The 25764-nt window shown below is 40.4% G+C and overlaps 1 protein-coding gene across 1 annotated transcript; it reads right to left on the reverse strand.

Moving 5' to 3' along the window:
* Positions 1 to 8910: 8910 nt before the first annotated feature.
* Positions 8911 to 25737, reverse strand: CHMP4C (charged multivesicular body protein 4C). The gene is made up of 5 exons (XM_040085455.2): positions 25441 to 25737; positions 18248 to 18425; positions 16921 to 17035; positions 14414 to 14522; positions 8911 to 12121 (listed from the first exon to the last, which is right to left on the reverse strand). Exons 1-5 carry the CDS (start codon positions 25634 to 25636, stop codon positions 12057 to 12059), a joined length of 663 nt encoding a protein of 220 aa, XP_039941389.1. The 5' UTR covers positions 25637 to 25737; the 3' UTR covers positions 8911 to 12056.
* Positions 25738 to 25764: the final 27 nt, after the last annotated feature.

The following is a 25764-nucleotide window of genomic DNA, read 5'->3' on the forward strand; positions in this document are numbered from 1 at the left end:
CATTTAATGCCTTGTCTAGTAGAAGTATAAAATACTGCCTAGAATGAGACATTTCTTACCTTGGAGATTTCCTGCGCTTACTCAGCCTTGGTCTGAGTCCTATTTGTACCAAAAATTGTCTGCATGAAAATGAATGAGAATGATGTGACACCAGAAACCTTACTGTACTTTTCTTGAAGGTGAAAGTAAAAAAGAAACTGATTTTTTTTTTTTTTTTTTTTTTTAATATCCTACATAAATCCTCATAGATGTTGAGTAAACTCAATAAAGTTTTGGCACATTATTGAAAATACATGAAATCTTGTGTCAGATGTCACTTATATATTTGAAAAGGTCAAACTTTTTCTGATAAAATATTGTTAGGTTTACAACTATAAAGAATTTAAAAATAGTGAAAAGGTGCTTGGGTCATGCATGCCCAGGATTTTTAAAGTACAGCAGGTAAATCTGCAAATCTAGACACTAAAGAAAGAATATTTTTTACAGTTTAGTCATGAGAGGGCAAAGGAATGAAATCTTCAAGATTTAAAAGTTATTTAGCTAACCCAAAGTATTTAGTATCCTATGAATAGACATTTTTGTTTAGGGGGACTAAACTGAGCTGGAAAAAGTGAATTTGTTCAGTGGCAGTGTGGTATCACTTCAGCTATGTTACTGGTTAGTGAATGGTTATTCTCCCTGAAGGACAGGCAGAATTTGAGGTGGACAGCCCGTTTGTGGCCTTTGAACATGCTGATCAAGTTCTAATCCAAGTCAGTCCCATACTGAATTTTTTTTCTGGTGCACTTGCATCCATTCTGGCACTGCATTCCATGTGTTTCCTTCTTTTTTCACTCACTTCTGAAATTTTAATACAGAAGCCAAGTTTCCATTATTTCATTTGTAAGAACTGACAGTGCAGTTCTGTACCCTGGCAAAAGCGCAGAGGAATATTCAAACTGGAATTGTAGCAGAGTGAGCTAGTTACAAGAATCACAACCGGTAACACTTTGTTCTTTTCTCTTGTAGGTGATTGTATTAACAGTTCAGCCACTGATTTACAACAGTGTTTTCCCCCTTAGTTTTAGATTTTAATAGACAGTGTGTAGTTTAATCTTACTGAGGATTTGCTTTTCTTTAATACTACAGCTTTTAATCCTGCAGGATTTTTTTATCCTCCAAAGCACATGCACACACCACTTCTCTGCTTTTGATTTGTGCACTGCTATATCAATTAAAATGCTGACTAGTACTGAATCAAGCATGAGACTCTATAAACTCCTCCTCCATACCTTTCCCACTGTGACAGCCATTAGTTGGGTGTAGAACACACAACACAACATTAGCTCTGAGTTAGTTGACAATCGTCCCAATTGAACCAGCTCAAGGAGGGGAGGAAATGAATTCACCAAACAGCACTTGGCAGTGGTAGGAGAGAGCAGCCTCTATGGTGCACTTTCCAGGGGGCTTTTGTGCTCTCCTCCTTGTGTTAGGCATCTTTTTTTCCAGGGGAAGGGGTTGGGGTCTTACAGTTGAAGTGAAGAGGGACCAGGAAAGTTCCTGTACTAGATGATATGTCTGCCCCAGACAGTTTTTACTCTGTGCAGCTCATTAGAACACAGATTTTTTTTCTCTGCAGTTCCTATTCCTTTTTTGAAATGTAGCTATGAAGGAGCAGCATTTATTCTACTAGAAAATACTTGATGTTGAGTAGAACTTTCTGTAGGAAATTTCATGTGGTTTGTTTATGGAGGAGTTTTTCCTATGCTAGCTGTGGCAGGCTCTGATACATGCTGGGTGAGTGGTGTGGAATTCAAAAATGTTCTGAAGTTGCTGCTAAAATCAGGGGGTTTTTTTTTAGAAATGTCAGATAACACAAATAGATAAACAAAGGTCACAAATCACCAAGGAAGGGAACAATCCTATAGGAAACACTCTATGGAATGCCAGGTCTTACGGGTCTTTCTTCCTGTCATTCCTTTCTGTATTTCAATTAAGTCATTGTACAAGAGATCAGAACATTCAGGTTACTAGGCAAGCTAGATACATATTTTTCCTATAAAATACAGAACTTGCATTAAGGGATGCTTGGGTAACTGAACTGTATCCTCACATCCATGTTTGTTTAAATCTAATGAGGAATCTTGGAACTGATAATGCAGCCATCTCCAAAAGATGTCTCTTGTAAGAGTTTGTACTCTGGCTGAGCAGTCAATGTACTGACCAGTGGAGTTGGTTGTTTTACATTTTTATGATCTGCAACACATTGTTAATGCAAAGGATCTTAACCTCTTAGATGAAAGACGAGAGAAAATGGAAAAGATAGATGGGAAAGTTGGGACTGCCTTGTCCATAGTTTACACTTGAGCATTTTTCCCCTTTGAAAGTAAAAATTTGTTCACTCACTTGTTGACCAGAACTGCATCTCCACTAAGTGTTAGTTTCTGTGCTGTGAGTGGTTTAGGTTCTGTGTTAATTGTAACCAATTCAGGAACACCTTCTCCCATAGCACTGGTGTTTCTTTCCCAGCCTCACTGTGCTGACCTTTATCCCAGTCTTGTTTCGGAGGACAACCTTTTGTGTTCAGTCCATCTCAGGCTGTGCATTGCAAAGAAAACACTGAGCCCAGGGCTTTTGTTCAGTCTTTTTGATCTGCCAAGATTTTATTTACCTTTTGTTTCTGATGCAACTATGCAGATTCAGAAGAGTGGGAAAATGCTAAACATTTAAGATAAACACGCTTTATGCTAAACAATAAAATATTAATGTATCTGTAGATATCCTTATTTTGTAATAGGTATAAATGACAAACGTCATCCTCAGAGTAATAGAGACTGTTGGTCAGTTTACAGATTATTTTTCTGCTGGACAGTTTGAGTGTTACGGTGGACTACAAAAGGTTTCTCTTGAAATTTTTCCTTGGGTTGGTGCGTTCAGAACTATTCTGATAGTTGTTCTAGAGTCAGGAAAAGGCTGTCATGAGACATGTCTAAGCATAACCCTGTGTCACATACAAAGCATCTTTTTTCTTCTGGTGGTCGTATTTAAAAGCCCCAAACTGCAGGTTTATCCAGCATCATCAAAACAAAGTGATACTAGGATTAAGAATCCCGTTTAACAAGGGTCAGGCAGAGTTAGACTGATGCTGCCCAGAGCACAGGATGTGCACAAGCAGGATGTTTCCAAGACACATTTTTCACTGTTATGTAACAGGAAGGCTGAAGGAGCTCAGTAATTGGCTGAGTTCTCAAATGTAATTCTGCTTAGCTGGATAAATCAGAAAGCCTGATGTGTAGGCTATTCTTAATTAAGAGAATGAGAACTTTTTACATGAAGTCTTCCTGCAACAGAACAGCATGTGACACTGAAATTAAAATTCAGGAACACTAGTGATGTTCTAGCTCAACTGGCAGCTTCTCTTTTGTCCTTTTTATACCTTTAACCTCCACCTGACATTGAGAAAAATTTCTTCAATGCATTTCTCTTGTGTGTAACCCAGATCCTCACTGTTTTCTTTCCCCCCTTTGTATGACCTGTGCATTTTCTGTCTCATTAAGGATATCAGACCATCCAGCCCAGGCTGGAATTTTGGTACGGCTTGCAAATATCACGAACTGCAAAGCAGGGCAGCATGGCTCTGGAGAAAGAGAAGGGACGTGGGAGTGCTGAACTTGGAGTAATAATTTCAGTCCTCAGAAGTCACTGCTAGCCAGAGCTGAACCCTTCAGCTTTGGGATACAGGGACATGTGTCACCTGTCAGAGAGGAGATCACTCCCCACAGTGCAGAAACCCTCAGCATGGCTCTTCCTTCTAGCAGAGCTGATTAAAGCACTGACCTAATAAATGGGATTCTGGGATCAACTCTCAGCAGTGACCAAGTCTCATCTATTTTAAGGGAAGTTACAAGGAAGCTACTGCACCTTAACGCTTTGCTAAGCCTTCAAAAGCAGTGCTCCAACCTTTGTTTTCCAGGTTTTCAGCACAATCTTCATGGAGACCTTTCCCCTTTTTAGCCCTTTTAAGCTCTTCATGGAGACCCTAAAGGCTTGCTGATTCATACTCAACACTTCTTTGTCTTGAGGATCACCACCAGAGTGCTCACCAAAGTTTGTCCCCACTTTGTATCTGAGAGATGGATATTGTATTTCCCTCTGCTGTGCAAACAAGGGACCTGAGGAAGAAAGCAATTACATGATTCACCCTAATTGCACAGTAAGTCAGTTGGTGCAGTCCTAGGATTACTGCTGATCCCCTTGACTTGTCAGCAGCAAAACTGGATGATTTGCTGATCCAGTGAGACTTCTGCCTGTACAATACAGGAACTTTGTCTTGGGATATCTCAACTGGATTTCAAGTAGGTTTAAATATCCTTGCTTATAAATTATTTACTGCTTCTTGATTTATAATATTCCTTTTTTCTACCAGTTCAAACTGAACACACTAGGATGCTTGCATGTGGTGAAGCAGGCCTCTGTTTTTTCAATCCCATGTGGATTAATGCTTTTCATCAAGAAGAAACCACAGCTGCCACAGCTCTTTTATGGAAATTTTGAGGATGACTATGAAACACTGCTTGGTTGATTGTTTGGCAGTTAACATGGGTTTGTCAAGAATTGCTCATCTGGCAAGCACCTACTGGGAGAAGGTTCACATTGACCTTTCAAGGTCTCATAACTGCTTTGCATTGTCTGAAAAATAAGGACATAGATAGATAGATAGATAGATAGATAGATAGATAGATAGATAGATAGATAGATAGATAGATAGATAGATAGATAGATAGATAGAGTGAGCTTAGGAAGCAGCTGTAACATGTGGCAAAACTACAGGATCCCTCCTCCCAGATTTCCTGTGGCTCTTTTCTAGGCATTTCTGGTAACAAGGGGTAGATTGTTTGTGGTGTGATGGAGTCTCATTTCCCCCTCATTCTGCAGGATAAATACACCTGCAGGCAAGAGCTCTACCCTATTATGGCAATTGCTTTGTATATTTAGAGGTCTTGCCTTGAGAAGATTGTTTTTTGTGTGTGGATGTGGAGTATGAATTTAGAAATCTTGCAGCACAGCTTGTAGGATAATTGTAAACCTAACAAAAAAAACATCAGGAGCTTCCTCTTAGATTTTAATTTGGCAAGAGGATAATAACTTGCATTGGGGGAAAAAAAAAAAAAAAACAGATGAGAAAACTGTCTCACTCTGTGTAATCTTTTGCAAAAAAAAAAAAAAATTTCTAAGATTCAGTGAGATGTTTGTATGCCTATAGAGACATTGCTCCTGCTTAGGTGTACAAAAGCAGCCCAAAAAATGTTTCTTGTAGAGATAACTGCAGAGAACACCAGTCAGATCTGACTTAGTTGTTCCTACATAAATGGGCAATTAAAAAATAATTTAAGAATGCAGCAAAATTAATGTGCAAAGTAATGATGTATGATGAAAGAGCATTAAACAATCAAAAATTCAGCTCAACTTTGCTGTGAGTTAACATGAGAAACAGAACACATGCAAGTTATTACTTTTATCTATTTTTGCTGTCAGCAGGCTGTAGTTCACTAGCATCCTCCATGAGACAAGTTTCACATCTGAATCTAGAAAACCACGGAAAGACTAACATCTTTCACTTTTCAAATGACGTGAGTTACATGACACTCATGATTATCCAAAGGTCACAGGACAAGATCTCTCAACAAAGAGGCTTCTATGTTCTGCTCTGGTGAAGCAGCTGTTGACTCAGATTTCAGTTTATTCAGATACAATATGTGCTCTAGACAGATTCTCAGGCTACATAAATTAGTGTCTCAACTTATTATCATTTTTCCCCATAATTTTTTCTCTCCTATTATCTTTATAAAATTAAATCCTTTATGTTCAACCACAAGCGTCTGCTACAATACAGATAACATCTGTTCTCAGGTTTGTGCTGTTACAAACATTTTCCAGAACAACTTGGTTCACACAGGGGGATTTTTTTCCCCTGGCTATGTTAAACTGAATTGGCTAAAATATTTGCAAGCTGACAGCTTGCAAAGCTTTGGGAGCTGAAGGTTTTAACCTGAAAAGTGCAAGGTGGCATCTCCAACCTATGTTTATCTATGAACTTAAACTGCATTACAGCTGTAAGAAGGTGTCAGTTCAGATGGAATTTCCTATGCCAAATAAACCCTCTCCTTGGTAAAGTTACCTTTTAAGATCCAAATCCACAGTAAATCAAAGTGATTCATTTTACACATGAACATCAACACCCTCAAAACCAGCAGCTGCAATACCTCCCTACAGGCAGGTCCCACATGCTCCCACCTAACCCAAAGCAGCACTGACATTACCTCCCAATCTCTGATGTGCCCTGAACCCTCACAGGGTCTGAGACAGACTTGACTGAGAAATCCCTCTCGCAATTCAGTGTCCTCAGTGTGTTCCAATGACATTCAGCTTGCAGCTGGTCACTGCAAGGCACAAATCACTGAACCAGTATTAAACACCTTGAACTTTAGTACTTTTAACAGATTTAAAGCTTTGAGGTTGGTCTTAGCTCTTTGCCCTGGCCTGAGTGTGTAGAGAGGGGGCTGGCAAACTGCTGCATGATGATCTGCTTCTGAGCTCCTGCATCAGTCCAGAGCAGGGAACAAAGCTGGGTGCCAAGGTGGCCATAGACAGGGAAAGGGAAGGAAACAGAAGCCAGAGAAGCAGAGAAGGTGGGTTAGTATTTAAAGGAGCATTTTAGCTCTGAACAAGTGGGGATTTGTGGGAGGACTGGGAAGAGTGGGAGGGTTTCACCCCTGTGTTTCGAGCAGCACTTCCACGCAGGCCCTTTCCTCCAGCATGAGCAGTGAGAGTGAAATCAGGTCCTATGAGAAAGCTTCACCCTTTGCAGCCTGCTGGAGTTTCTCGCTGTATGCTGAATCCAGAGCTCCTCCTGGAGGTCTGCAGAGTGCCAGCCCTGCCGCTGAAGGAGCTCACCACTGCTGCTGGGCAGCAAAGCAGCCACACCAGGCACTCCGACACCCCAGATACACACAGGGTACAGGCAAAAGATAGGTATAGGGTAATACAAAAACCCTACACTTGCCTATACATCTGCAGTCCCAGCTGAGTTTAGTTTGTCCAGCACCTGCACCAAGGTCCCTTTAGTAAGCTGAGTACAAAAGTAAAGCTAAGATATCTGGATATATTTATAAATTAAATGTAACCAAACACTCATTTCACTCCTAAAGTGCAAGTTTAATCTTTTGAGGAAAGGGTGCTAAACTTAGGGTAGAGTTGGGGTGTCCATGTAAACCCTGTTTGAACCCACAAAACACTCCTTGCCCCACGATTTATGTGTTGAAAGCTCATATCACAAGGGGAATGGGAGGTATTGACACTTATCATCTCCATGGGAGCAGACCACCAGCTCAGATCCTCAACTTGCCTTTCAGTCCTAGGAGAACTGGATGCCTGCCCTTTGAGAAAGCCAGCTGAGGGGTATCTACACTGCCCTGCTGCCCTAAAAACAGCTTGGGGAGCAGTGCCCGCCGAGACAGCACAGGCTGTACAGGGGTGGGTGAGCGTCAAGCCCAAACTCCTCAAGATGGCATTTGCCCAAAGTTTGTCTTTGGTAAAGAGGAATTTGACAATCAACTGTAGTAAATAGCAACCAGGGAATTATCAGAAAACTTCTAGTTGCAGGGGGAAAAGTCAGCTAGCATACATACAAGCAAACATGAAAGCACGAGTGTAGTGTGCAGGAGAGGGGAGCAGGGCAGCGAGGGGCCTGTGTGACCCTGCCAGACACAGTCATCTTAGGTATATAAGATTGTTCAGAAATTTCTAGGCACATTTCATAACTATATAATCTAGTTTTATCTGCAGATATTGATCCTAAGAGTATAGTTCAGTGGTGACCAGGTAATTACATGCTGATAACAAACCAAACCATTTAAACTATGATCAAAGTCACATCAAACAGCTCTACTTTCCCTACAATATACACCTGACGCAACAGTGCTATGAAGGTGGGTCTCTGCAATGGGGACAGGTGTGAGAAAACATGACAGGTACCTACTTGTCATTCTTAAGATGTGCTGCTAAATAATTTTTGAGACTAAATTTTTCTCCTTATATTTCTAAAAAAATGACATATTAAAATATGTTCTATACCATGAAAGATGGCAAGATTTTCTGAATATTCCCCCTGCACTGCATTCACCCTGTTCTCCCACCTGACAGAGTCAGCAGTGCTCAAACCACAGCAGTTCCTTGGCATTTCATGACAAAGCCTGTAAGATTTACAAAGAGGAAAAGAGAAGCTGCCCAAGCAATTGAAACCTTTCCACACCAGATAATGAATGGTGGGCCTAAATCACTGCTCCAGCATTTCATACATACATGTCAATATATGTGTGTGTACATAAAAGGTGAGACACTATACACACACACAGACTTTAAAGAGATTCTAGTAAGATGAATGAAAAAATGCCTTTTATATTTGTCTCACTTCATCCTTGTCTATCATATTTTTTTCTTTTTCATTTTTAAAAGACCTGATCGTTCTTCCTTTCAAGTAAGGCCTAGAAAGTGAAAAAAATGTATTACTGAGACAATGATTAGATCTTTGGGTCAGAGGGGAGGGGAGGAGAGGGAGGTATTTTAGATTTTTAAATCAGAAGAATTTCTTGCAACACAGTGGTTAAGTGTGAAGGAACGCAGCCCAAACACCACAGCTTCCACTGGGGTGGGGTTTTTTGTTGGTTGTTTTTTAAACCAAATTGACTTCAGAGAATTCTTGAATTCCAACTGGCTGCTGAAAGATTAATACATCAAAAAAAAGTTTCAAAATATTCTCACATCCTTTAAAAGAGCACTATATCCTAATGACTGTGTAAGGAGGGTACTTACAATTCTGCCTGATAGGAAAAGAAATTTAATAAAAGCAGGTAACACAAATATGACATCAAAATATTTATTTACAGTGTGTATATATATATGTATATACATATATGAATTGGTTTTACTTTTTATTAATATATTTTCCCCCTTTTTAAGTTAAAAATGTCTAAGCCTGTTAGGAGAAAAAAACAATCTCAGCATAAATAAGCAACAAGAAAGGAAGTCAGTTATAGTACACCGTCTACTGCCACAGTCCTGTAAAATATGTTCCAGTCAATAGGGTACATTTACAATAACACGTTGACAATATTCCCCTCTTGATTGCTTACATACTAAACAAATAACATCTCGGCACGGAGACAGGCATATGTTCAAAAAAGAAAGAGCCATTTGTCCTACTGTTATCTGAATTTACACAGGAAAGAGCCACTCCCTCAGATGAATTAAATCCCTACAACCCCTTTGCCCTTGAAGAAAACTTGTGTCCCAAAAAATATGGCTACAAACACTCCAGTTATGGAGGTCTACGGTGTGTTTTGGTTTCTGTAGAACACTACAATGTTTCTGCGTGTTTCACCAACCTCACATCCTGGCCTAACCCATGACACCTGTGAACTGGTACATGAGTCTGTCTTTCAGACTGTACATAAGCTTTCAGAGCAGCTCACCTGAATATTCAGTTTCATTTCTTCACCTTTCAAAAATTTAGTTTTTAAAGTGCTTGGTCTGAGAGTAATAAGCTGAACATAAACCTGAAGCTTTTTCAGGATTAACACTTGGTCAAAACATTGCTGGAGATCAGCAGTCAAAAGCTGGTTTGCAAAGGAGATCTTCACTACAGGATTTTGTTTTTGTCTCCAGTGAGGGGTGTTCACATGAAAAGTCCCAATTCTAAAACCTCAGGCTCACATTTTCCAACGCAGACTGAAAGTCACTTTAGTTTCAAAATGGAAGCTTAGAGACCCGTTAGGTTGTAGAGCACTTCAAATATGCCAAGGGCTACATAAGAGCCAAGCATTGTTAAACTACTAATTCAACCAAGAACAGAGGCTGGAAGCCAGCTTTTCCGAACTATGGGACTATGCTGGCATGGCCTCGTATTTAGAAATACCAGAAGTGTCCACAAGCACACTGCCAGCCTTGCAGTCACACACCCAGTGTGTGCTAATATGGTCTGTACTCTATTCAGAGACCTGTATAAACTGCACACCTTGAACACAGGTTTCAAGCCAGAAGGGTTAGCAAGTGGATTGGAAATAACTTAGAATATTTGCTATTTTACTACATATTCCTGCTTTCAGCTAGCATCTCATGCTGAATTTCAGAAAGCATTAAAACCAAGTAGTGTTTTGTCAGTATTTGGTTTCCTACTCCTTGAGAGTTCAAAATGTCTTTTTAAATGTAAGGCAGCTGTCTTTTTTTTTTTTTTTTTTCTTTCTTTCTTATTTTTTTAAATGTTTTATTTTGTATTTAAAACGAAAATTAAATAATTCCAGATTATTTCTACTCTCAGCAAAAAAGGACAATTTTCCTGGTACCTCCAAATTTTAGGACAGAATTAGCATACCCAGTTTTTTCCAGTAAGAAAACTATCCAAAGTGGCAAGGCTTGATTCAGCTCTCATACATATACAATCCAAAAGCAATTCTTTCACAGAGAATGAAAATTCTGAAAAAGTCAATCTCTTCCCATGGTTTATACATTTTGGGTTTCATCCATGGGGCTCAACTTAAAAGGCTCTGAGCAGGCCATTTCTAGAAATACATATTTGCTTATACTTAACCTAAAATCCACTAAACTGAAGCCTGTTGAAGCTGACCACCCAGCACATCACAGGCTAACAGGAGAAGGGGTCAGTCTTCTGTTGCTGAAGATCTACAGAAAACAAGTCCACCACTATTCCCCAGGTGGTTCAGTCATCACTAAATTTAAATTCATTTGAAAACAAGAGACCTAGATCAAGGACTCTGCTTCCTACACCCCTAAGAACTCCACAGTGTTTTACTATTTCCTTATGATTGACAGCAGGCTACTAGCATACAGCTTAAGATTTATTTAATAGTTTGTTAGTACAAAGCAGCCTATTTAATTTTGGGGTTGTATTTGACCAGAAATTTCTCCATATATGCAGTAGTTTAGCACTCAAAAGTGGCATTTGTTCCTTAGGCTAAAATGCTGTCAGTTAGACAGTAATACATCAACTTTACAAGCAACCCAGAATCAGCTTTTAACCAGGGTTTTAAAAGGCACTGAAAATGCAACACACAATGGTTATTATTTCTGTTCACAAACTGAGTAAGAGAAAAGAACCAGATGCTCAGAAATCAAAACTATTTTGAAATGGTATTAAGTATATGTTGCTAATTCCTTCAATGAGGATAAGTAATATCATACAAAGTAAAGACTTATTCTAGAAAGACAAGGTAGAGGAGAACATAGGAATGTCAAATCTCTTCCATTTTTGACAGGAATAATGAAAATCAGTAGTGTTTGGCAGGAATCCGTAAGAACCTAGACATTTTGCTTTCCTCGATCACTAATTCTGTAACCTAGCCAGAAATAGCCCAAAATACAATTCAAGCTGACCTATAGAAGTGCATGGGACATTTTGGGCAGTTGAAACAAAACAAATAACAGATCCCACTTCAATAGGGCTACAGAAGAGCTTCCTCTTAATATCTAAGACACCATAAGTTGCTCCAGGCAGGCTGTTTGAATCTTCATGCCCAAATGAATAGTTATTAGTCCTTGGGCTCAAAGAACTTGCAAATGAGGACATGTATTAAGCTGTTTTGTTCATATTCAAATAGTCTGAACCAAATAACCCTCTAGTTATAGGGCCCTGATGACTTACTTACTTTCTCATTTCAAAAGTGAATCCAGCTTTGAGCATAAGTGAGGCACACGGGTTTTACAAACCAACAGATATGGTAAGATAGTACCTATTAAAAACTGATACTAACAATAAAACAAATCCCTTGACGAGGCTGAAAAAATATGATGCCTGAAGGTTTAGACACTACTCAAGTCTTCTGTTTGTTGATTTTTAAGCTAGTTTTGTAATATGGCAGTAACACTAGTCTCAGCAAGATGTGCCATAAAAAACCCCAGCCTGTATGAAATGGAACCACACTAAATCAGTGCGGTTATAAAACAGCAGTACAGCTCTTCACATCCTGCACTATAATGTTTGGTGTTATAAAAAGACCATGCTCTTATGAAGCCCAGGCAGCCAGTTTCTTCATTTCATCTTCATCCTCTGCTCTTTTCCTGGTCGATGCTGCAGATAAAAGAGACAATAACCATCAACTAATGTAACAGTCAGAACAATTCCATCTGTTAGCATGAGGAATTGCACAGTGCTTTTCCATTTGAAGATCTCAGACCAATTTACTGAGTAGCAAGCTGAACATGAGTAAAGCAGGAATGAAGCTCATAAGAGATGTGACTATTTTGCCCCAACATTAATCTCTATATGTAGTAGTAACTACATATTTTTTTCTGATTTTAATGTGTATTCCCAGAGGCGTGTCACCTTTCTAGTATCTTCACCAGATGTCAATAAATGCAAAACCAGCACACTGTAGAACCGTAAAGTTCACAATATAGGTCTGACATCATTCCTGCTGAAAGACTCACACAGGAAAAAACATTTAATTTCTAAAGGTTGTCACAGCCAGAAAAGGTCCACAAGAATGCTGTCAGTTCTCTCAGCATCATGTAAATGAGCAAAAGTGACGTATTCTGGCCAGCTACACACCCTGCTACCTTTTCAAATAGTGCTGAGAGGTTCTGCACATGCAAGTCTCTGAATGAACTCACTCCATTTTAATGGGTGATGTCATTTATTAAATGGAGAAAGACATTCCTGAACTTGCTTTGCTCAGGTGGCATCAGTTAACTACTTTGTTCACAGCAACAGCAGTTCCCAGCTCTGTATCAGGTCCCATACACACTTTGAACCCAAATCTCCTATCACACCCGAATCTCCAATCACCTGCTTTCACTAAACTAAAACCTCATCCAAATAAGCCCTCATTTGCTGACCTGCAAGCCTGATGCCCAAGAGCCCAGGTTCAGCCTCAGGCTGCTCCCTCAACCTGTGGGCTGTGCACAGCTGGCTCGGCATCTCTCCAGCCACCAGTGGAACCCTGGTACTGGGTCCAACACCAGTGTGTGTACCTTTACAGCAGCCAGCTGGCTCCCACCTGAGGCAGCCAAGGGGCCAGGAGCCTCCTGAGGGAAACAGCAACCACCCCCTGCAGGGACTAAGGGCGGGAGAAGCACATGGAGGGCCACAAGTCCAGTCCCTATTCTGCAAGAGTCACAGGTTCACTGTGTCACTGGGGAAGGTCACTACGCCTCTCTCCATTGCAGTTCCCTCATCTCCAATAAGAAGCATTATAGATCCATCAACTGGTCTGACTTTGCTGTTGCTGTGTAACAGTAAGCAGAAAGTTTCAGAAAACATGTGCCAGTTTTTCACAACCTTGAACTATATAATTGTAACCAGTTCATCTTGCCTCAAGCAGCCATGCAAATGGATGAAGTAGAAAATTAAAACAGCAAGAAGCACATGGAAATGGTCTGGGTTTAATGAAAATGTCAACTGGCACAGCTGGATATCTGGAAGACAATGTATAAACAAATCATAAATGGCCAGACTGAATTTTCCCTGTTTTTCTAATTTTTTTTTTTTTTTTTTTAAACTAGCTGTTCTGCAATTGAGTAGATGAGGCCACAGTTTCAGCTTGAATGTTTTAAACTGCTTCTCAGGATTTAAGTGCCATCTGCCAAAACACATATCATAGTATCTGATATGGAGCTGGTCTAGGCAACCTGTTCTGCAGCAGAAACCATAAACAACCTGTGTCACATGTGTGCTGTCCTTACCATCAAGTATTTATGTACTTTTACTCATGTCAGCACACAGCACGTCTTTCAGCTGACAGTGAGAAGTGTAAAAGTTGACTGCCTCTGGCTGAATTCAAAATGAACAGGGCGGAACCACAGAAAAATAAAACCAGAGCTTAGTATCAGGAATAAACCTGTTCCGTTGAAAGAAAGCAAAGGAATGGAAATATGTCTTTAAATATGTACTTCCCAATGCCTCCTTCATTTCTAATTAAAATACCAGCGGAAAATATCAAACCACTACCCTGCAAAGCTGGATCTTTATGACATAAACATTTGGAATCTAGGTCAGACTCTAATTGAAAGAGACTAAGGATTTAATTGCCAAAAAGAAGAAAAAGAAGAGGTAAAAAAAGATCATTCCTCAATGATCTTACTACATTCCAGTAGGAGATTCAACAGTATATGTGCAAGGTCAAGTTCCCTGAGTTTGTCACCCCAAATCTACAGACAATTTGGTCCTAAATGTTTTCACAGAGCAAGATGGAATCCCACTCTGCTTTGTCTGTTAAGCAGATACAAAAATAGGAAAAGGAATTTATAACATTTTGAAAGTTATAACAGAGTCAAATGCATATCTGAAATCCTCTCCTCCTCTCCCCTTTCTCACAGCATGGCTTAATCATGAGAAATGTAAAATGGCAAGCAGGCATTTTACCAGGGCGAGAAGGCAGCGATGTGGACGGAACACTTGGCAACCTGACATCTCTCATTCCCTTGTTCAGTTCTTCTTGCTCCAGTTCTTCCAGTTCTGCCATCAACTCATCCTAAATTCAAGGAAAACATTATTTATAAATACTGACAGTGATCACACGCAAGGGCACATTTAACCTCCATGAAGCAAAGTACTACTGAAAAAAACGTTTACACCTGAAAGGACATACCAAGAAACAGCATATTAAACGTATAATTTTAACTAAGTATGGGCAATTAAGTAAACCTTAATTGAACATTGAAAATAGGACAATGACAGAAACAGGACAAGGAGTAAACTTAGAAACAAAACTCATAGCAGTACAATACATGCCAAAAAGGCAAATATGGGAGTAAAAAGCCTCTCTGCTGTGCTCAGGCTTGTTCCAAATCTAGAGCCTGTATTCTTCAATGGATTCTAACTTTAATGTGCCATTTTTCCCATTTTAAAAGGCAAACACCTTCCACTGGTTATAAGGCAGACTGTCATTAAATGTTATTCTTTGGCCCTATCACATAAGTGCAGGATTATGTGTGATTTCAAAGCAGCATTGGAATCAAAACTGTCCTCCTGGGTCCTGTTACACACTCTTGAAACACACAGTACTCGTGGGCTTTTAGGTGCAGAGGCTGATTTGGACAGATGATCAAATCGTACAACACTAAAAATAAAAAGGCTGTATGCTTTTCAAAAACAGCAAGGAACTGATTCCTGGGCTGAAGTTTCCCAAAGAAAGGAAGCGTTATACTTCATTTATCACCAATGTAGAAGTTAAAATGATGGTTGCATAGCTACCACAGGACTTTATACCCATGAGAAAGTGAATTTACTTTCTCATGGTTTTATAATTTAAGGCAAACATACACTGTGCCAGCCCGGGGGAAAGAGCTCTTATGCTTCTGTGCCTGTCTGGAGCAGGAGAAATCACATGCTTCCATGGTCTCACTACATGTGAAGAGAAAAAGCATCCAAATGCATGGAAAAAACATCCTTTCAAAAAAATTAATTAAAATTAAATTAAATTTAAAAATTAAATATTATCCTTCAACAAACCACCTTAGATCCCAGCAATTAAGTCACTGATTCTAGCACACTTAAGGCGCAGTAGCCTGCAAGCAAGGTTTCCCAGTTACTGAGAAGTGCTGTAAGTATTAGGCTCCTATGCAAAAGCTGGTACAATGATGCTCCAAGCGACAGGAGCTTATTTCCCAAACAGGAACAGTGCACATCAGCTTCAACGGGTATCCCTTAGGAACTTCCAGAGCAATCTAAAACATGCTTACTAAGCCTAGACTCTAAAAGGTTAAGCACTGTACAGCTCTTTGGGGTGGCAGGATGTTTTTCAATTTGTTTGAAGCTCGGGCCAAATCCCATTCCTTGTGCAATTAATGACTAAATGCTTCTTGGAAAGTCTATTTACATTCAAAGTGGAAATACAGGAAAGCAGGTAATAGGAACAAAATCCAAAGAATTATTCTTATTTTCAACAAATTAGAACTGTTCAATGAAACTTCCTCACAATCAAGCAAATATGTGCAATATAGCATTTATATTTTTCTTTGTTGTCCATTTGGGCACATAGGAACAAATTAGTTGGGAACAGAATGAATGGTTTGAGTATTCAGGATATTCTTCAAATGATTCTTAGTGCTTGGCCATTTTGAAACAAAACTGAAAAACAAAACAAAACTGGTTGTGATATTGAGCTTCATACCCATCTCTGCATTCCACAGACTACAAGAGTTTTGAGTAACCTTGACGATTGAGTCCTCAACCATTGTTGGATCAGAAATAAGTTATTTCCTGTTTAGATGTACAAAATCAAATCTGGGAGCACTGGATGAAAGCTCCTGCAACAAATTTTGAGAAGGTCCTAAATACCTTGTGGGGGTTTCAGAAGAAAAGAGATTTAGAATGAAACCTTATTGCCTCCAACAGGGGTTACTTCTACCTATCAGATTTACTTCTGTGGTCTGGGCAACAGGGAAAGGACCTGCATCTCCAAGCACCAAAAATGATCTTAAAAAATGGTCCAGATATTCAGAATTATGAACAGCAGCCTGTCTATGACATAAGGCCATGCACTTAAGTCAAATGGATGTCTATTTGGAGCAACAAAAAATTGTATGTTTCAGTGTCCACTCGGACTAGTACAAATTACATGTTTTAGTGACCTTCTTCCAAGGCTCAAATGAGAATAATAACTACAGGAGTGCAGTTAAAAATGCTTTTCTTAAAATTTATCCAAAAATAAAAATAATGTTTATATTTTTACATTTGCAGATTTTTATTTACTACATTATATATTTTGTATATAATAGTTTTATTTAATTTTCATATTTACATTAAAATTATATAGTTGTTCTAGACAGGGTAAGCTAGGACCAAGGAATTTTATCTCCACACTTCTTGAGAAACAAACCACTGCACAGCAAATATGGAGTTAAACCTCAGAGGCCTAAAGTACTAACCTCATCAAACTCATCAGCAAAGGTGGCTCGGTTTGAGATAGCATCTGAAATTTCCTGGGCAACATCTTGCTGTTCAGTGATATCTTGCATCAAATCATCAATTTTGTTCAAATCCCTGGCAAAGTAACATGGAAACATTTTTTTAAAGATGTATCATTCAAATCCTACAGAACACACTCACTTGAACAGAGCCTATTTGGTTTTATGCCCTTGACTCTATAAACAGCAGAATTCACAGGGAATCATTTTCCCTCACCTACACCCAGTCCAGCTACTTCCATGTTGGGATTATAACAAAAGTCAAACTGCAGCAGAATGTGTCTCTCCCTCTCCGTGCTCCTCATACCTCTGCCAGCCAGTCACAGCCCTTGGGCAGATCCCCAAGGTCAGTGTCTTTACAGGCCTTTTGGTACTTACAGGGGGCTTATAGGAAACATGGGGATAAGCATTTACGTGGCTTGTTGTGAAGGGCAGAGGGTAACAGCTTTAATCCAAAAGAGAGTCAATTTAGATTTGATTCAAGGAAGAAGTTTTTTACAATGAGGGTGGTGAAACACTAGCACAGGTTGCCAGAAATGGTGGATGCCCCATCACTAGAAACATCCAATATCACGCTGGACGGAGTCTGAGCAACCTGATCTAGTTGAAGATGATCCTATTCACTGCAGGGTGTTTGGACAGGATTATCTTTAAAAGTCCCTTTGAACCCAACTATTCTATGATTTCATGGATCTTTTTTGATGTTAAGCTTTCACCAGAACTGTGGGGAACTTAACAGAATTGCCCCCCATTTAAAGGTTTCCCCTTATTGTTAACTTCATTATTGTTTCAATTCCTGTTTATTTCTTCCAGAACAACCTTTCTGATTTAACTCTGTTTATTCAGGCAGAAAAACACCCCCTGAAACAATATAGGACATATGAAAAAAAACTTTATTTTTTATGTGGGGTGGGGGGGAAGGGGTGGATCTAATTAGTACTTTGAATCCCACAGTCCCAGCTTATGGATTCTGAGAAAAAGAGTCCACCTAGTTTCCATGACTAGATTTTCTTCTAGACAAACCAAAGGCAGAGGCCACTCTCCACTGCCAAGACAGACTTAAGAAAACAGATCTCACTAGTTAAGTGAACTTCCTTCTAGATTTATTGTTAGGAAAAGATGTTTTTCTGCCAAATATAACACTGTAGCACTATTAGCCTTCCTGACACTCAATGACCAAACCAAAAATGAAGTCAAAACTATCTAACTTGATACAACAGTCTGAGTGACGGAATATTTTGAAAGTGGTTAGTTAAGTTCAACTTGGAAGCTACTAGAAAACACTTACATATTTTCGTGTACTTTTTTCATAGCCTGTGCAGCATAACCCATATTCTTGAGCACTTCTGTGTTGGTGTGGGAATTTTCCAATGCCTCTCTCTGGAACTCAATGGTCGAAAGTGTCCCATCAATTTGATTCAGCTGTTTCTCATATCTCTTTTTTCTCTTCAGTGCTTGTAAGGCAGCTGGAATGGGAAGAGGCAAAGTGCACTGTGTGTTTTCATAGCAAATGCAAAGACAATAGTTCAGCACCAAGCTGACCTGCAGAATTTATAATTCTCACCCTCCTACCTTACTGTGAGGGAGACAAACTTTGGCCACACCAGATCTGCAGCCTGTTAGTCACCAACAGGCTGTTGCATGAACATGCTGGGAAGCCTCTTTTAGATTAACTCCTTTTAGTGCCACAAGGAAAAGCAGTTTCTTCCTCCACAGTGGGAGATCTTGAACTCCATCCTGTGCACACAGGCAAAGCAGGGAAGATGGGAAGGAAAAAGAAAAACATCAGAGAAAAGTCAGAAGGGAGGAAACAGAAGAGAGAAGAAAAGAATAAGCTGCAAAACATAAGTAAAACCTAAGACAGTGCTAGAAGATCTGCCATGATAAACACAACTCCACCAATGGCACTTTCTAAACTTTGTCTCAGCAGGAATAACTTGAAGTGCAACAGAGGGCCCAAATGGCCCAGCCAGGTAGATGAGTTATAGCAGAGAAGGACTTTGCATTTCTCCAGCTTTTAGCTCATCTATTCCTTAAAATCACTTAGGAACGTGATCTTTAAACCTTAGAATTTGAAAACATAAAGAACTTTGTAGACACAGGCACAGTCAAATCAGCTACACCCTATTACCTTTGTAAATTGTTGAGATTAGTCTTTTATATTTACTAAGTTATGAGCAGCGTACTCTGCCCAGAGTAAATCATTACCAGAATAAATGTATGTGACAAGCATGAGGAGAAAAGAACTTTCTCTTGGCCTCAGGGTGTGGAACACACACAATTTTGCCACAAGCATTTCCTGATGTCAATCCTTTCCAAACTACACATGTGCCAGGCAAAAAAAAACCCCACCAAACAAAACTAAAAGACTGAGTTAACCCATTGTTGGGTTTCTTTCAATGCTCTTAGCACCCTCATTCCTTCCCTTGTCTCCTACATTTAATTTTTTAAACAGATTCAGAGCCTGCAAACCCCAGCAGCCCTGCGGCCTCCCAAACTCAACAGCAGCAGCTGCTGTTGCAATCCTGTAAAAATTGCTCATTTGCAATAACCCTGAACCTTGACACTGGGGTACACAACTTTTCAAATGAAATCAGGATTTCCCCAAGGAGGGCACAGTGTGTAACAGCACACTAAAAAAATTAATGCTTTGTTGACAAATGCTTGAATCAACATGATCAAAATTGCTCATCATGAGCTGCACGAGGACAGGCATTCACACAGGCTAAGATGCCTTCCATCACCTGCAGTGGGATGTTTCAGGACAGCAACCACAATCCCAACAGATTAATCACAGCATTCAAATCCAAGATTTTCCCAGGTTTTGGGGGATGGTTCAAAGATCATGCATATTCTGCAGAAACTGCAAAACACCAGATGATGTCAGGCACATGGCAAATGTAAGCATTGTAAAATTTTCATTGGCAATTCTAAAATAATTTGGATTTAATCCCAAATAATCTTTACCTACTTTATTATTTCCCTACTTTTTTATGCTTAATATTGGTAGTGTTAAGACACCAGCTACTTCCTTTCTTAACTTCCATTGGTTCAAATTAAATTCTGGATTCTTAGTTTAGGAAGCTGGAGGTTCCAGACAAACGTAGCAGTCTGACACCGTGCATAACACCAGTTGGGCCAGAGAGGACTCTGAGGCCCTGGGGACTGAGGACCACTAACGAGCTGATGCAGAAAGACTTCAGCTGGAGCAAGCATCTACCATGGGGCAGCCTTTCTAGTCAGTGTTCTTCAGAAATGGGACTCTGCAATGGTGCTGTTATTATTGGCTACTCACTGAGAAAATGGATTTCCTCAGTTACACGTGAAGCAGTTGTTTACAAAATCCTGAAGATCATTTAATTAAACCACACCCAAATCAAGAAAACACAGGAGAAGCTAAACTCTCTGTGACTTCAGCCATTCATAAGCAGCTTTTCCTTATTATAGTGGTGCAACATATTATCTTCCTTCTTACAGTGACTTACAGAATAAAGCACTTCTTAAGAAATAAATTCATACTCCTTCCTTATCAGCCAAAGCATTATAAATTCTCACACTACACTATATGATTTTCCTGATTTGTGTTAAATGAATGCTCTTTATGGCAGAGTATTTTGCTAAAGTATCTCCTATCACTAATTTATGATAATTTTCTTGTAATTTGAAATCTATTTTTCTGTGTTTTACAAAGTACCTAGAACTTTTAGTGCTTTTCTACTGCATATTACAATAATTTTTAAATTTGTGTGCAAGTCTTACAGGATTGAAATGCTTCCACTTTATAATGCTATGGCATTCTAATTACCAAACCGGAGAAGAATGTATCTATTAAAATATAATTAAATTGAGCAGAGAATACAAACTCACTTCACTGAAGGTCTAAGAATGGCACTGAAAAATGGTGTTCCCCATTCCAAAGATCTCAAAGAAGGAAGACAGCCTGAGGAGGATGAGTTTGAGCAGAGGTAGAATCTGACGAAGCAAGTGTAATTAACACCAATTAATTCAGGAAGAGGTGGAGGGCTTCTCCAGGAAGGAAAAACAAAAGCAGTCTCATACACTTTTTCTTTTGTGCTCCAAAGAAGCCAATTCAACTCCTGAATTTTATAATGGTCAGCAGCTGGCTGGACTTTAGCACATTTCCTGTACTCCTGAGTCCAGTAAGCAGGATACAGCTCATAGATTAGGAACCACTGCTTTTAATATAAGATTTTATTTTATAGTCAAGATGTCTGGAACAAAAGAAGACTGTGATGACAGTTTAAATTTGCATATTAATGAACTCCTTTTACTAACATATAGAAGGGCATTTTTCCAATATCACTACAATGCTGACACTTTATTAAGGAAGCAGAAAAGGCCAGCTGGGCAATAAGAATCCTGGCCACGCTGAATATCCAGATTTCAAAAGGAAAAACAGAAGTAATGACAGAGAAAGAGTTGTCGTCAAGAGGTGGCACCCTTCTCATGATTTCATGACAGATCAGACTGAAAAGCAACAGTGCAACAATACCACCTTTACCTGTCAAGACCACTGCCAAAACCCATCAGTACAGAAAGCACCAACAATCTCATCATTTTCTGAAGCAGAAATAAAACAATTGTCTAATAATACTTATAATTCCCATGAGGAAACTACTGAAGTAGGAAAAGAGCGTTTCTTCTGAAGGTGTAACACCACTGTGAAAGTATCAGTTCACAAACCTCCATCTCAGACCTGCAAGGGATTTGTGGACTGCAGCTTCGATCTTTCTCACTCCAGGGACAACCGAAGGCAGTGCTGCTGAGGCCATAAAAATCACAGGACCCTAATTAGGCTCATTATCAGCACTTCATAATCCTTAAAGCCTTGTGGAGGAAGCCACACGCAGTTATAACTGAGGAGCTAAATCAAGAACAATAACGAGCTGGACCAGTTATAAGTATTCCAGTTCATGGCAAGACACTTGAAATGTGATCAGCAAAGTCAGAGAACAATCACTGTAACTCACAGAGCAAAGACACACCAAGGGCCTTCCTTGATGTCCCTGCCAGAAACCCTCACTCCCAACCTGTCCCACAGCCTGCCGTAGGCATGACTCTCCTGTCCATCACAGCACACAACTACTGCATCACTGTTTGGCTTCCAGAGCCTCCTGGTTACACCTAACTCATTGAAAAGGAATGCTACACGGCTACATCAGCCCTGCCCAAACATAACACACAACATATTTAGCAGCTCCTCCCTGTTATTCCCACTTTCTTCATAGGTTTTGTCCTCAGTAGTACTATGTGGTTCTTTATGGTTAAGATTTAATCCTATTCAGGATGGCTTATCTTAACTTTATACTTTTTATTACTTTTTTAATATTTTTATGATCTGTGAAAGACACTGGGCTGAAACAACACACCTTCATGTGTATGTTACTTTCACAATTGCAGGCATGCTTCAGAAAACACATTTCCTTTTGAACAAAGTTCTCAAATATTCAGTATCACTTCCTGTTCTTTACATTTTCTTCTGCGTCCTTCAAAATAATGGAGAAGAAAAGCCAATATGCAGATGGAATTGGCAGCTATGCACTGGTTGAAACTGAGAAACCACCAAAAAGTACAGCAAGACATTAAAAAATAATTTGTCCTTGGAATGGAGAGACATTAGAAGTCAGTGCAAACTGTGAAAAAGATATTGCTTCTCATGACACAGCCTCCTCAGGAGGAATTTCAGCAAACAACCCTGAAGCGGTCTAGTTACAATCAGATATTAATGGGGAATGCTGGAAATGTATCACCTCAAAAGTATAGCTAATTTCAGATTAGGTACAGGAACTGCAGAAATACTTCATAAAGGAAAATGCAGGAGTATTTCAGTGATGTTTCACATCTCTGGCATAGCTAACACATTACAGCTTTCAAATCAAGTTGAGCCTACTGATGTCACATGAAAACCCATTCAAGAGTCATATGAAGTCATGAGAAATTGCTGGTGCTTGAATCTGCTCTCACTTGTGTTGATGCAACTGACTCAGACTCATGCACTTAAAAATCAAGTGATATCATGCTAACTTGGTGCATTTTCTATCCCTAAATACATCTTTCTCCAGTTGCAGACAGCCCCATTTTAGTTTCCATCGGCTTCTACACAGATGCAATGAAGAAAAAAACTACATTAAAATTACCAGTGATGTCCCTCTGAAACACTCACTTCAACAAGGCAATGTCGAGTAAAACCTTTTTTCTCTCATTTATGTGTATGTTTACATAATGTTACAAAAGATGGTGGTTAGCACAGATTTTCTCTGAACTATACAGTGCTGTACACTAGTTCATATGCTGTCAATGTAAATCAACAGTAATTAAACTGTAAAGCAACTGACATATCAAATGAAGATATATTATTGAGGACTTAAGTTCACTGACTATCCTGCTAGCACTTTGACACAGCAAGGTTATATTTTAAACAATATATGGTTCATACTCATACTCTGACTATACTTACGTTGTCCCATTTTGGTTTTAGAACCATTTTTGGCATGAATGACAACTGCCACACAGCACTTCTAGCCCTACTCTTGCCTCTTTACTGCTCTTAACTGTTGGTCCCTGAGCAAATGACAAAATAAAAGGCAGTTATTTTTAACCATGGTGAGCTCAACACTACAGTTTGCAATACGACTCCATGAACAATTTCATAGATAAAAACTAGGGCAATTGCACATTGAGCACTGTAGTGGAAACAACAATATGAGAGAAAAGCTTCAACTATCAAATGCTGCATGCCCGAAGCAAAAGGCCAACACACACCTGAAACCACCCTCAACCAGCTGAGTTAAAGAACAAACAGATCCACCTTTTCCCAACAAATTTTCATTCCTGTCTGCACCCCATTCTCTCCTTCACAGGTGCACAAGCTCTCATGCAGCTACCAGGTCAACTGGATAAGTGGAACTTAAACCATCCTGGGTAAAAAATAACCCAGACAAAGGAAAACACAATATTTTACAATATCCAGCTTTTGGAAACACACCCTTCAGGGAGCTCTGCTAAGGGAAAGGAAGGGAGCAGCACAAGGGCAGGAGCGAGGCAGGAAATGCTTTTTCTTTCCGCAAATGTGCCAGCTTATAGTTCAGGTTTGGGATGAAGTTCCAGAGCAGCATGTCTGGATTTAACCAGGAATTGCTACTGTCATAGAAACCAACCTGTTTTCTTGCACCAGCCCTGCAGCTCAGGCTTTTGCACAATAAATTCAGCTCCAGGAGCTGCCCGGCCACTTTGTCCCATTAGCTCCCAGCTGGATCACCTTCCTGAACTAGCTCACTGTGACAGTACAGAGGTGCCACTACCTGGACAAGGGACCAAGAGACACTTCAGCTGAAGCCAGGGGAGTAGAGACTGTGCAACTGGGACAACTGTGAGAGCTCCCATCCTCATGAGCAGCTCAGTTGAGCTCTCAACTAACTTTACTCTCCCAACTGTGCCTTCAAATCTGTCCATCTTGACCCAAGATTTTAAATCCATTTTAACTAAAAGTTAGTTTAGTTAAACTGCCTTTTTCTGATAATTATTAAATGCTTAAGTATTAAAAATACATTAGATGGCTAAGCAGGGCCCCTCTAACACACAGCTCCACACAAATTCAAAGTTACGGGGCATTATTTTTTAAATTACTGAGTAACAGAACAAGCAGGCAAAAGACCTACTTTCTTGTTACATCACAAATCTTTAATTCAAAATGTTCTTCTTCTGTTTTGAAGCATTTAAATTAAAACACAGCACAGAGTAGACAAATAGGCCTCCATGTGACTTCAGGAAGTAATTAACTTGTTTCTCAGAGGCCTGTATATCCCTAAGACACTGACTACCATCATTTGCTTCCCAGGGATGACAACATCGGTATACACAGGAGCCAGACCTTCTGAACCCTTAGCATGCTCTCCTTTGTAGCTAACAGCGCCCCAGAGCAGTAGTCACTAATGCTATCATATACTTCTTACATGATTTGGACAGAGTATTGCATCACTTTGTTCCTCAGTTGCCAGCAATGGGGACAATGTGCATTTATTCACGACTATACACGAGATCCGCACATCCTTCATCTCGTTCAGCCAAGGCTCGGCCCCCAAACAGGGATTGCCTCCCCTCGCTGAGGAGCAGTACCTTTGCCCTCCGTATGCAGCCACTACCTGCACCGACTGTGGTTCAGAGCACGAACAGGAGAATCGCACAGGAAACCGCAGATAGTAAAATTTGTGGGGAATGACAGATTCCCATCCCGCTATGTGAATCCACAGTTCATTAAACGCTAATAGATGCCAAAGACCCAAACCCACCATCGCGCCTCGGGTGCGGCGCTCCTCACTCGGAGCCCACAGGCGAACCACACTGCACCTGCGGAGCCAGGTGACCCGGCCCAGCCACAGCCCCGACGAGATCCGAGTCCCCCCCGTACCCAGGGCGCTCCAGCCCCGCGATTTAACCGCGCGGGGCCCGGCCCGCACTCACCTCGCTTATTCTTGGTGCCGTGCTGCCGGGCTACCGCCAGCTCCCGCTCGATCCGCGTCTCCAGGTACTCCTGCTTCTTGCTGAGCATCTCCTCCGTCTCTCGCAGCCGGGCCAGCGCCTCCTGCGGCGAGGGACCCCCGCGGCCCTTGGAGGCGGCCGAGCCGCCCCCCTTGAAGAACTTGGAGATCTTGCTCATGGCGGCGATCCCGGCTCGGCACCCGCCGACGGAAAGGTCTGGCCAGCCCGGTCCTCAGGAGCCTCCCTGCCCCACACACGCCGTGACAGCACTCCCTAAGCCCACGGGCGGCGGCGGCACCGCACCTG

The sequence above is a fragment of the Hirundo rustica genome, chromosome 1 (genome assembly GCF_015227805.2).
Source record: "Hirundo rustica isolate bHirRus1 chromosome 1, bHirRus1.pri.v3, whole genome shotgun sequence".
Taxonomy (NCBI): domain Eukaryota; kingdom Metazoa; phylum Chordata; class Aves; order Passeriformes; family Hirundinidae; genus Hirundo; species Hirundo rustica.

Excerpts from the sequence above, each read along its gene's own strand:
- CHMP4C (XM_040085455.2), bottom strand. The coding sequence starts at position 25,636 with ATGAGCAAGATCTCCAAGTTCTTCAAGGGGGGCGGCTCGGCCGCCTCC. Across the intron at positions 18,426-25,440 it reads CGGCACCAAGAATAAGCGAG|CTGCCTTACAAGCACTGAAG; the intron begins GTGAGTGCGGGC and ends TTCCCATTCCAG. Across the intron at positions 17,036-18,247 it reads AAAAAAGTACACGAAAATAT|GGATTTGAACAAAATTGATG; the intron begins GTAAGTGTTTTC and ends TTACTTTGCCAG.